General features: G+C 32.8%; 1 protein-coding gene across 5 annotated transcripts in view; it reads right to left on the reverse strand.

Annotated features, from left to right (window-relative positions):
* Window positions 1-13,750, reverse strand: part of LOC132547573 (sodium bicarbonate cotransporter 3-like) — a 68,374-nt gene that overhangs the window by 16,713 nt on the left and 37,911 nt on the right. For 3 of the 5 annotated variants that reach the window (XM_060211347.1, XM_060211348.1, XM_060211352.1), the window contains 3 exons: window positions 11,648-11,896; window positions 8,067-8,135; window positions 5,088-5,236 (listed from right to left, as the gene is read on the reverse strand). In XM_060211347.1, coding sequence (XP_060067330.1) covers window positions 5,088-5,236; window positions 8,067-8,135; window positions 11,648-11,896 — 467 coding nt within the window. The remainder of the gene's footprint in view (window positions 1-5,087; window positions 5,237-8,066; window positions 8,136-11,647; window positions 11,897-13,750) is intronic. The other 2 variants (XM_060211350.1, XM_060211351.1) reach the window with 2 other exon arrangements.

A 13,750-nucleotide genomic window follows, 5' to 3' on the forward strand; every position in this document is an offset into this window, starting at 1 on the left:
CGTGTTTACAATATACATTAAAATTGTATCAAATGAATAATTCATCTTGTATATATGTTTCTGATATACATTGTATCTTTTAAACATTGTTTTTGTTATACTTATTTGTGGTAAATGCTATATTACAGATAAACCAATTTCAGGATGTTTCCAACACCATTGTAAAATGTTATAAAGCAGATTAACCCTGTTCTTGCTATAAACCTTTCCACATCCTGGGTTTGAATTAGCAACATGCGATATTTGTGGTATACTTTTGTTTGTTACACCTTAACCATACACGTAGCTGTTTGTTTAGTCTTGTTGAGGTAAATATTTCCTCACGTACATACACAAAATAATATAGAAATACAAACATTAAATCTTAATGGACTTTCTCATAAAAACATTTCTTATTTATATTCAAACAATTAACTTCATACCATCATCACCCTGTAAACACTTAAAACAATTAAATTTTGGCACAATTCATTACATAAAAATGCTTTCAATATCTAAATCCTCATGAATTTAAAAAAAAGCCAATTCAAAAAATAATTTTCTGGTACATATATAGCATAGTTGTAAAACTTCATGCAGTATAATGTATTCTTGATACAAGCATCAAGTCATACTGGAAAGTCCAGTTAGTAACTGCCTATACAACAGAATGATTACTGGTGGTAGAAGTCTTTTTTGGCATTAATGATATAAACATATTCTATCTATCGAGAGTTGAGAGATGTTATATGTTTGATGGGGAACACGATATTGAAAGAGAAGATATTTTTCAGTGGGTTATTTTTCTACAGGGGCTTTCTGCCATATCGGTACAGGTATGAAAAGTATCTGAATATTTTTTAAACATATGAGGTATATCTAATGTATAATACAGGGTTTTGACATTCTAATGATAGATTAATTTTCCGATTCATTTTGTGAAGACAAGACAGTTTTTAGCCCCGCCACTCAGGCCCCAGGGGGTTGGGGGTTGGGGGGGGGCATATAATTTACAAATATGGTGCACCTTCAGCCATGGAAGGCTTTTGTAAAATTTCATTAAAATCATTTCAGGAGTTTTCCAGAAGAAATATTAACATTGACTTTTAAATACTGATACTATAGTCTCACAAACATGACTTTGAAGCTTTCTTAAACGGGCAGTCACTTTATCAACCTGATCCCTTTTTACATTACCGAGGATTTGTGCGGGGTATCAAAAATATCAGAGCTTTAAATATTGATAATGAGCCCATGAATCCTGCAGTAGTTGGTCCTAGGGCATGGGAGAACAAATAATCAACATCAAAATCTTATCGTCCCATCCATTCAACTCCTCAGGACATAAACGAAAGGGAAATCGATTTTCACAGTAAAGTAGAGAATATTTCATATAAATCTTCTATGTGATGACCTTTTTCTTGACAAAGGTGCCAAAAAAGACTTCATAAAAAGTACAGCATATACAGGCTTATTTCAGAAGGAGATTTATCTTTTAATACAATATAATGGAATTGGGATAGTTTGAATATTATTAGATTTTAGTGTTAATTAGATTCTCAGTTAAAACTAATGTATACCACTACAAGTTCGTAAATTATATAAATGTACCCCACAAGTTCGTAAATTATATAAATGTACCCCACAAGTTCGTAAATTATATAAATGTACCCCACAAGTTCGTAAATTATATAAATGTACCCCACAAGTTTGTAAATTATATAAACATCCCCACAAGTTCATAAATTATATAAACATCCCCACAAGTTCGTAAATTATATAAACATCCCCACAAGTTCATAAATTATATAAACATCCCCACAAGTTCGTAAATCATATAAATGTACCCCACAAGTTCATAAATTATATAAATGTACCCCACAAGTTCATAAATCATATAAATGTACCCCACAAGTTCGTAAATCATATAAATGTACCCCACAAGTTCATAAATTATATAAACATCCCCACAAGTCCAAATACATTACAGAAAGAAACCCAATAAGCCAGTGCCATTATATGAATTTACTCTACAAGACAAGATCATTACAAAATCACATACTCCACCATGTTAATTACATTACTTGAATCTGACAAAAACTCTAGAGTGAAATATTGGTGAGTTCAAACTATCCCAATTGTATGATACAGGTAAAATGTGTATAAATTGAAGTAGAGTGGGCGAAAGCACCAAATATCAGCAAATGCTACGACATTCTGACGATATATAACGTAGGATGTTTATTACCAGCTACCTTGGTATGGTTATCATGGTGAGGATGAGTCGCATGTTCTGACGAAACCGTTAACTTCGCGTCCCCTAAGGATGGCTTTGGTTAATAGAGGTAACCAAACAGATATACATAAAAATCACTCAAAAAATTACAGTTTATACAAGTATATTGAAGAAAGATATAAATCACCTGAACTGTCATCACACATAGTATAGAGAACACTGTCCAATCCACTTTTTGAAAATATAACCTGGCCAATCAATTTGGTTAATGACACTGTATGGCAGGCAGACTTTCAAAATCACAAAACTGATGTGAGACCAGAAATGTCCTAGCTATGACAAATTTCTAATGTGAGAATCTAATTTTTAAACTTTCTGTTTCCATTTTTCAGCTAGCTGTCCAGCGTTTTTTTAAAAATAACTTTACTTAGTTCTGGATTGGACTTGTATATATGTATATGATAACACTCATGTTAAATACAGAAGTGGAAAAGGATTTATATAAGTTGTTAACTTGTTTCCAATTCCTCTGTCTACTTTGCTATGTATTATTCGCATGTTGTTATGGAATAAAAATAAAGTTTATATTAAAGACAGAAGTGACATCACTCAGATATTAAGAGAACTTGTTGTCAAATCAGCACTCAATCACACAGATGTTTGTTACTGAATAAGAGTGAAAAGTTATTGGCGTAGAAATTACTTTTAATGACATCCTACTGATGATGTTTATGAATCAATGATAAAGTGATGACCATGATATGTCCTTAGTGATGACCCTAATGATGATGATAGTGGTGTCCCTAGAGATGACCCTAATGATGAGAGTGATGTCCCTAGTGATGACCCTAATGATGAAGATAGTGGTGTCCCTAGTGATGACCCTAATGATAGTGGTGTTCCGAGTGATGACCCTAATGGTGATAGTGGTGTTCCTAGTGATGACCCTAATGATAGTGGTGTCTCTTGTGATGACCCTAATGATAGTAGTATCCCTAGTGATGACCCTAATGGTGATAGTGGTGTCCCTAGTGATGACCCTAATGATAGTGGTGTTCCTAGTGATGACCCTAATGGTGATAGTAGTATCCCTAGTGATGACCCTAATGATAGTGGTGTCCCTAGTGATGACCCTAATGATAGTGGTGTCCCTTGTGATGACCCTAATGATAGTAGTATCCCTAGTGATGACCCTAATGATAGTAGTATCCCTAGTGATGACCCTAATGATAGTGGTGTTCCTAGTGATAACCCTAATGATAGTGGTGTCCCTAGTGATGACCCTAATGATGAAGATAGTGGTGTCCCTAGTGATGACCCTAATGATGATGATAGTTGTGTCCCTAGTGATGACCCTAATGATGATAGTGGTGTCCCTAGTGATGACCCTAATGATAGTAGTGTCCCTAGTGATGACCCTAATGATAGTGGTGTCCCTAGTGATGACCCTAATGATAGTGGTGTCCCTAGTGATGACCCTAATGATAGTAGTATCCCTAGTGAAGACCCTAATGATAGTAGTATCCCTAGTGATGACCCTAATGATGAAGATAGTGGTGTCCCTAGTGATGACCCTAATGATAGTAGTATCCCTAGTGATGACCCTAATGATGAAGATAGTGGTGTCCCTAGTGAAGACCCTAATGATGAAGATAGTGGTGTCCCTAGTGAAGACCCTAATGATAGTAGTATCCCTAGTGATGACCCTAATGATGAAGATAGTGGTGTCCCTAGTGATGACCCTAATGATAGTGATGTCCCTAGTGATGACCCTAATGATAGTAGTATCCCTAGTGAAGACCCTAATGATAGTAGTATCCCTAGTGATGACCCTAATGATAGTAGTATCCCTAGTGATGACCCTAAAGATGAAGATAGTGGTGTCCCTAGTGATGACCCTAATGATAGTGATGTCCCTAGTGATGACCCTAATGATAGTAGTATCCCTAGTGATGACCCTAATGGTGATCACAGCGATGTCCTTTATGACTTTTAAGCCTTCCACACCACACAGAAATCCTGTTAAAATTGTTCAGGTCTATAAAAAATTTACCTTTCTTTTAAACCGCTAAAATGTACAGTTATCTGGAATTCATTCATAAAGGTCAAGATATCGACACTGGAGCCTATAGTTAATGCTGTCTGATTGGCTATTAAATTCAGTTTTTTTGTTAATAATTGAAAAAAAGTACATTGGTAGGTACATTATTTCTACAAGCCAAACTCAAAATCAATGCTCGATAGACCATGACGCTTAAACTTTCCCTCAAAGATAGATCAATACTGCCTTTTGTGACTAGACATTCCAAAACCATGTTACAGAGAAATTATCAACTTTCTCCTGGAATCCAGGAGATTAGGTTAAAAGATGATGGCTTTGGTTTATATTTGAGAAAAATAAAGATAAAAAACACATGGTTTTGACTGCATTTCCTGTTTTAAAGCACTGAAAAACAAATACACTCCTCAAACAGAATACAATAAACCTGTCATTTGGTTTCAAGTGGTATTAAGCTAAACAACCAATTTTGGAATGCTGATGATAGAAATGTACTTCCAAATCAATGGATTCTCAAGGGTTTTTTTTAACCTTTTAAATCTACAATTAAATTACTTTACGTCTTTTGAGACTCACCAAGCACTGGAAAATGGAATCCAGTCAATGGTTTATATTTCAGAATTGCTAAATATTGCAAAATATTGGAAACAAACTGTGGGATTTTAACTTTTAAATTCACTGCATTTCATTTTCACTTTACCTATCAACTGATTGCATGTTTTCAAAATATTTTAAACAATTCTCAATTATGTTTGACAAGTAATATTAAGGAAAACTACTCTGTTCTTAGTAAGGGAGACAACTGTGGCTTACCTTATGATTAGAAGAGTGTTCGAGAATGTCTGAACTACCATTATGGCTGAGGAAGGATGGCTGTGTGTTGTGGTGCTCTATCCGTGGTGTGCTGTTGTTACGTTGTAAGTTGTTGAAGTTTGGCGTACTTTTAGCTCCTGGTAATCCAACTGTAAACAGATTGCCACCCAAAACACAATTAGTCCATGACAGATCACATTTTTCGCCATGAAAGTTTTAATGATTAAATACTGGATACAAGGTACATCCAATTATTGAGACTTTGATTTAACAAATGAAAAGTATTCACAGAACATTGATATGTAACTGAATCACATGACAAAGAAAAATTTATCAAATTTAATTATTAGTATGTATATAACATTATACAACTATCACTTTCTATATATTCAGAATTTTTGTCAGCACAATTTCTTGATTTTCAAAACAATTTATTTCCACATTCTGAATGTTTCTGAAATCAATTCTTATGTACCCACTGGTAATTGGATGTAAAAGAATTGTGTCTCATTGAAAATTTAACTAAGTTTTCTAACTGAAAATACTGCTGAATTTTATAATGATACAACATGTTACTTCTAACATTTACTTTGACAAGTGAAATAACAATCAATAAACTGATACACAGCTATTTTCTGTCACTAATACACATTTACTAAATAGCTAATTCATAACGTTGCTATTCCCTAAATCACAGAAAACTTTTATAATTAACTAATATATATATAACTTTTATAATTAACTAAAATATATATAACTTTTATAATTAACTAATATCTGTAAATTTTATAATTAATTAAAATAATTCATAACTTCATTCAAACCATATGTGATGCAAAGTAGCTACCTTTCATATCTAAATATTTAACAAAAAAATGCAGTTATACCCCTGTGGAATAACATTTATGCATACTAGCTAACTTAACTCCAGCTATAATAACGCAGTTCTGCTAAGCTAAACACAATCTGAACATTCTTCTCTATATACAATAAGCATGTTGCCTAGCACTAAATACTTATTATATAACAACATTCAAAATTTAATCAACAACAATTGTTTAGAAGTTTTTAATTATCACATAGTATTGTCCAATAGTAGATAGATCAATTCCATTGAAATTGAACATAACATTTTTTTATAAATCAAAAATTCCCCTTAATAAGATGACCATCACATTTATTCCAGACTAATATAGATTTGTAAAATGTCATCAGTTGTCAAAATGTGGGGTGTTCAGGGAAAGGACTCTGATGACAATCTCTTTACGGAAAAAAGGAAAGTTCATTGTACACAACGTCTTTCAAAACTTTGGCTTAAAATGGACATGGGGAAGGAATGTATTTGTAATGACAAACTCTCGACATTCCAAGGAAATGAGGAAGTTTAACATGAGCAATATCTTTCAAAATTGTGGCTTGTATTTGGACACAGGAAAGGAATGTATTTTTCTTGACAAATTTTAAATTCTGGGGAAAATTTAAAAAAAAAAAAAAAAAGGCTGTACTTGGACAATTAAAAGGAAAGGAGTGTATTTCTAACAAACAGTCATCATTTTGTAGGACAAGAAACATCAGGAGGACTGCATGTCTTTCCAAATTCAAAATCTTTGGCTTTACTAAGAACAAAAAAAGATTGATAATATGTGTTTAGGTTTTGTTTGTGATTTGTATTTATCTTGCCTGACATAGAGATTGGTAATTGGTAAAGTCAAGGTTTTTGCTCTTAAGACAACTTTTCAAAAACGTAAAAATAAAAAAAATCTCCATAAAATTAAAACAGACATCCTGGGTTGGAAAACATCAAATTCAAAATTTCCTGCGTAATCAAAATGTATTACTGGATATCTATTTAAGTTACAGTAAAATAAGACCTGTAATATATCTAGGGTGTATTTAATGTGATATTGGTAATATAAAAAGATTTCAATAATACCATACCACCTTTGTTAGAAGTATATAATTCTTTCCACTTACAAAGTTATCCTGTATATATATATATATATATATATAGAGAGAGAAACTACACAGAGGTGCTAACAATGTTAAAGTGTATGTATAATATATCACCACCTTGTAGCATGTTAGTTGTGTTTGTGATACTCCAATCTGAAGTATTCAAGTCTGGTTGGCTTATTTTCCCCCGAGAAAATGCATCAGATTTCCCATTCTAAATCCTTACACATCACAAAAATAATTTCTGGTGACATAAAAACTTTTAATTTGACATCTTAATCTTTAACCAACCGATTTCTCCGATTTGAGAGCAGCCATCTTGTAGTCTTAAACCCTTTTACTTTTTGTTTTAATAAACGCAATAATTGATCATGGCACTATCGCTTTACTTGATCTCAAAATTGGAGACCAAGGGGAAACAACTCCTCTGTAACTTCAAAATGATTTAACCCTGCAAGCTCTTATATACACAAACAACAATCATGTCATCGAAAGCATCCACTGACAGCCAAAGTGCAATAATGATCAGCGATGAATCTGATTGGCCAAAAAACTGCATTCCTTCATTCAATTATTCTACTTATATAAAAATTAGCGTTGAAAATATTCAGGATTTTTTCTAAAACAACAAAAACAGCAGACAATATCTAAACAGAATATTGTTTAAAACAAATCCAAAGCTTTGTTCTCTGAACATATCTATTGAACAAAATAACCTATTTATTACACCGAAGATTCAGTACATTTTATAGATATATAAATGACTGTCACAAAATTTTTACATTAGATTTAAAACTCCGCTAGAAAAATTTGGGTTTTTTTTCTTTTTATATAACCAAATTTAAAATTGAAGAGGAAAAAAATTGAATATAAAATCATTTCCAGTACTGAATCCCAGTCTGAATCTGATGCAGGGAGTGGGGGGTGGGGTGCATGCTATTCTATATGCAGACCACGGTTACTCAACCGTGTCTAAGTTCAACAGAAGGTAAATAAAGGAAACCAAAACAGAAAAATAGGTTTCACCATCAACACTTAGGCAATTTATGTCAACAGCACTGGATGACTTTTTTTCTGCGGCTGGTGGTAAAAGTTCTGAAAATAGGATCATTACCATAGCAACAACACTGTTTCTAGGCAACAACCTGTTGATAATTAATTCTGATTAACAAGTTTGTGTTTATTTCCATAAAATATCTGTTTCTAGGCAACATCTAAACAACAAATTAAAAATTGTTTATCCATTACATGTAAGTCATGATATATCTATTAACCTGAGGTGACTTTTTTTCCAATTTCTTACAAAACAACTTAAATCTTGCTGATGGCGTAAAACATTGATACGTTAAAGTTTTTGTTTATTTATAAAAAGAAGATAAATTATTACCTAAATCAACATTGGTTTGTTAGTAAAAGTTGTCAGTAAATATTCATTTCACTTTCTTCCTGTTTCAGATTCACAACAAAACTTGTATTCAGAAGTCAAACCATTGGTATGAAATAAGGCTATTACTACATTTTCTTGTGTTTCGTCAATCTTTCACTTAAATAAATTTTGCAGATCCATTCTAGCTCGGCCAAGCCTTATTTAGATGACACCAATGATCATATTTTACAGTGTCTCGTAAACCTTAATAGACCGGGTGTCAATCTTACTACATGATATACATTCTTCAATCTATTTATATCATGTACCTTCTGAAAAATTGACATGTGACACTTGTAACAAGATATATTTCTTTAAACATTAGAATTTTGCTTTCATTCTCAGTATATCTCACGAAATGTTTTCTCTCAACACATCAACTACAAATTAATACTATATCTATGTAACTGAATTCTACCTGTACAAACTATCAAATTAAATTCTACCTACACACATATACCGGGGGTATGTCTTGTGTACTCCATCAAAAATATCAACTGTATGACAAACAGAAATACTTTCTATTCAGGGATTCATTCTTTGAAATAGAAATATGAGCCGAAAGACTAAATAATACCTTTGCTTCAACAAGTAAAAAATAAACTTGGGGCACAAATCTCAGCAGAACCATCAAAATGAAACAAAATAAGGTTTGAACAATAATTAATTTTTAAGTTCCATGTGCTGCCTAGACTGACAAAGAGCAGGTTTCAATTTATCTTTGCTGACCACAAAAATTACATAAAATCTTGAATTATGCAAATACCTTTTTTCTATTTCACTCAATGAATTGTTTACTAAATTCCAAACTCAATCTTTTGTCTCAATTTTGAGAAAAAGAGATTTTTTAATGAACTGTCTCAATTTTTAGAAAAAGATATCTTTCAATAAATTGTCTCAATTTTGAGAAAAAGATATTTTTTAATAAATATTTTTCTTCTTCTATGAATGATGGAATCAACTTATGCCATAATACTGTTTAGATAAATTATCAGCATTTATACTTACTGGCTATTTATAATACAAACAAGAAAGTTTGACAAATTCAAACGGACTGTCACAGAGCCTCATAACATAGAGATATATTGCTTGTTGCCTAATCTAGTTTACAATAATAAAATCAATAGTAATTAGCAAGCCTCCGTCAAATTTTCTGAATGCATGGGCGAACAAAAATGTCTAAATACTGTAAAGGTACATATTCTAGCTGTAATCTTATCTTAGCACTTTTTGTGATATGATTTTGCTAATCGTACATTTAAGCATGTCGTTAAGAAAGATATTACAGCAAATACACCACTGAGCCTTTACACCTTTAATTTTCAATCAAAATTAATATTGTACTATAATTTGATTGCGCCAAAATAGATATGTTTACAGTATTCTCATACTACAAGGGAAAAAAAATATATAACTTGTGTTTGTATGGGACCCTGAATCACTTCTATTGCGAGCTGATACATCAGCCTTTTAGCGCATGACAAGTTAGTTGTAAGTTCATCACAACAGGGGTAGGGGTAAGGAAGAGGGGGTTAATAATTAGATTAAATGTTTTAAAGGGAAAATATATTACATGTTAAAGAAGTTTGACAGTGTTGGTTTAATTAATGAAATAATGTATAATTATATTTTTTGCTCTGTTTTTACAGCCAAAAACACTGTTTTTGTAGGTAAAAAGTCTCCTTTTCTAAAATAAAGGAAAATTTAGGAATATCTTTCAAATTAAAAAAAATACAAGCAAAGGTAGCTATATAATTCAGGTAGAAAAAACACTGCTCATAGTTAGTCATAATGGTTTTATAATCATTGTTTTGCAAATAATTAACCTTTTTGTGTAATTCTTCATGCTAAGTGTGCTTAGGACATAGGTTCGTATTGGAGTCATATATATTAAATCTTTGCTGAATCTCCTTTTTGTTAAAACCTACCTTAAATTTCATTCCAGTATCGTATCATGTGTTCAAACAAAATAACATTGTGCCTTCACAAGTAATAATATCAGTACCATTTAATCTCAAAAATAAAAAAAAAAATTGTGACACAATGTGGTGAAGAATTCAGGAGCCATACTTGATACAAACGCAAAACAAATGTTGCTGTTATAAATAATGATGGTGATATACAGGTGTACAGTAAGATTTCAAATGAGAAATAGTATATTAGCAGCAACAAACAGGAAGAGCCTACTACAGGTATATATAGTCAGCCGCACTAATACATTTAGATATAAGAAAAAGAATTTATTCTAGCGACAGAATAAACATATACACAACAGATCATTTTCAATATAGAAATGATAAGTTGCATTTGAAAAGGTTTATCATAAAGAGCCAAGATTTATTTAACATTTCACTCACAGTGGAGCTCTTTTCTCTAATCTTTGTAGTTAAATACCAGGTAAGAAAAAATTCTCATTTTCTCTATTTCTTGACCCTAATGACATTTTCTGTGTAATCTGATCGTGCGGAGTTACTTTTCGTCATTTCATTTTATCAGATGAGACAGAGGAAGTTTTGGTGTTGATGGGCAAATATTAAGAAAGAAATAGTTATTCTCCTTTTTGCTAATGCACCATGTGAAAATTTTGGTGAATTCTACCAATTATTCAGTTATTCCCAGCATCACAAAGTACTTAAATTCATCTAGTAAGTGGAAATTTCAAAATAACCTGTATTACACCTGAATTTCTGTTTTCTTTTAATTTCCTAGTAAAAACTAATACTTCCTATGAATATATATTTTTGCAAAGATTTTAGTGAATTTTGGAATTTACAAAAATATGGGGGGAAAAGGAACAGAGTTCATACTTCATATTGAATTTTAATTATCGGTAAGATAAGTTCATTTCAGGAGGAGATAAAGGATGTTGCATAACTGGTAGACTGAACTAGATAATCGATGATATTTTTTTTTCAAATTAAACTTAACATTTGATATCAAATCATGTAAAATTCAAACTTCATTTAAGGACAGTTAACTAAAAAAATAAAAAATAAAAAACACCAATACATTTAAAAAAAATGTAAATAATGATAAAAAGGGTATGAAGTATGAAATAAACTGAAGACTCACACTAAAAGTAGTCGGGTAAACAGAAGATGTACTGTGCAGCATATACATGCACGATACTGGAAGCCCACGTCTAGCCACGAGAGAAAAATTTAGAAAATTTATTTTGTACCTTCTCCGGGTGGACTTGGGCTGTCGGTGTCCTTACCATGGTTATTTAGAGCGCGAGGCTCAGAATACTTCCTGCCTATCTCGGCAAAGGAACGTATAAGGGGCAGGTGGTATTTGCTACCACCATTTTCATCGTGTTTGTGTTTTCGATCGTAGAGATGTCGATGTCGTAGTAGGAGAATGTCGCGTACTTCTTCCTTGAGGGGCTCCTCTAACTGTTTTGAAGCCACCATATTGTCCAGGAAAACATCTAAAAAGACAGATATTGTAATAATAGCCGAGATAGAGAGAGATGAGATTGAAAATGTTTGTTTTACAATGAGCAAATTTTATTTATTGATACCGAGTAAAAATATCTATTCATGCCAGAACTAATTGAAAGGACATAAAAGAACTTCAAAAAGTTCAGGAGAATAGCAACGGGCCTATATTCTATTCAGGATGTGTGTACAATTCAGGTATAAAATGGAATGATTTCTATTCATAGTAACTGTGACCTTTTTTTAAAAACCAGAATGTGGATATAGGGAAATCATTAAAGAGTTAAAGTTGTGTTCATGTTTGATGTTCATAGGACAATAACTGTCAGCAGAACGAGAACATCAAACAGTTTTCAAAAGTAAAAGTAACCTTATTTGAAACCATGATGTCAATATGCACACTCATACAAAATGTTTTGATTGCCTAGTAAGTGCAGGAGATAGAGCCAGGACAACTGTTTTTTCAATGAAGGTCAAAGGTCAAAATGTACGCCAGAGTGACCTATTTTTGATACATTACACACCGTGTCACCAAGGTGAATCCATACCCAAAGTATAAGTTTCAGTGACAAGTATCGTAGGGAGAAAGAGCCTGGACAAACATTTTTCAATGAAGGTCAAAAGTCAAAATATATGCCAGAGTGACCTACTTTTAATACAAGACACACTATCTTAATAAGAAGTGTACGAAAAGCAGCCCAAAAAGTCTATACGACCTTTCCTTTTGAGGCATGTTGAAGGTTAAAATATATATCAGAGTGACCTACTTCTAATACAAGACAAACTGTCTTAATAAGAGGTTTCATTGACGAGTAGTTTAGGAAATGGGCCCAAAAAACCTATACGACCTTATCCTTTAAAGCATGTTGAGGGTTAAATATAGGTCAGAGTGACCTAATTCTGATATACACCACACTGCCTCAGCATGAGTTCCACTGACTAGTAGTGTAGTATGTAGACAGACAGACTTTTTCTTTGATGTAGAACAAAGTCATAATAAAGGTCAGGGTGACCTCCTTTTGATGTACGACACACAAAATCAACGAGGTGAAGCCACATCCCAAGTAAGCAGTTTCAGTGACCACAACTGTAGGTGAATCTGCCTATCTCTAACACATGGTTGTGAATTTACTTACCTACAACACATGGTGGTGAATCTACCTACCTACAACACATGGTAATGAATCTACCTACCTACAACACATGGTAATGAATCTACTTACCTACAACACATGGTGGTGAATCTACTTACCTACAACACATGGTAATGAATCTACTTACCTACAACACATGGTAATGAATCTACTTACCTACAACACATGGTAATGAATCTACCTACCTACAACACATGGTGGTGAATCTACTTACCTACAACACATGGTAATGAATCTACCTACCTACAACACATGGTGGTGAATCTACTTACCTACAACACATGGTGGTGAATCTACTTACCTACAACACATGGTGGTGAATCTACTTACCTACAACACATGGTAATGAATCTACTTACCTACAACACATGGTGGTGAATCTACTTACCTACAACACATGGTGGTGAATCTACTTACCTACAACACATGGTAATGAATCTACTTACCTACAACACATGGTAATGAATCTACTTACCTACAACACATGGTAATGAATCTACCTACCTACAACACATGGTGGTGAATCTACTTACCTACAACACATGGTAATGAATCTACTTACCTACAACACATGGTAATGAATCTACCTACCTACAACACATGGTAATGAATCTACTTACCTACAACACATGGTAATGAATCTACTTACCTACAACACATGGTGGTGAATCTACCTACCTACAACACATG

This window comes from Ylistrum balloti, unplaced genomic scaffold (genome assembly GCF_031769215.1).
Source record: "Ylistrum balloti isolate Yb309-2 unplaced genomic scaffold, AGI_CSIRO_Ybal_v1 Utg369962, whole genome shotgun sequence".
Taxonomy (NCBI): domain Eukaryota; kingdom Metazoa; phylum Mollusca; class Bivalvia; order Pectinida; family Pectinidae; genus Ylistrum; species Ylistrum balloti.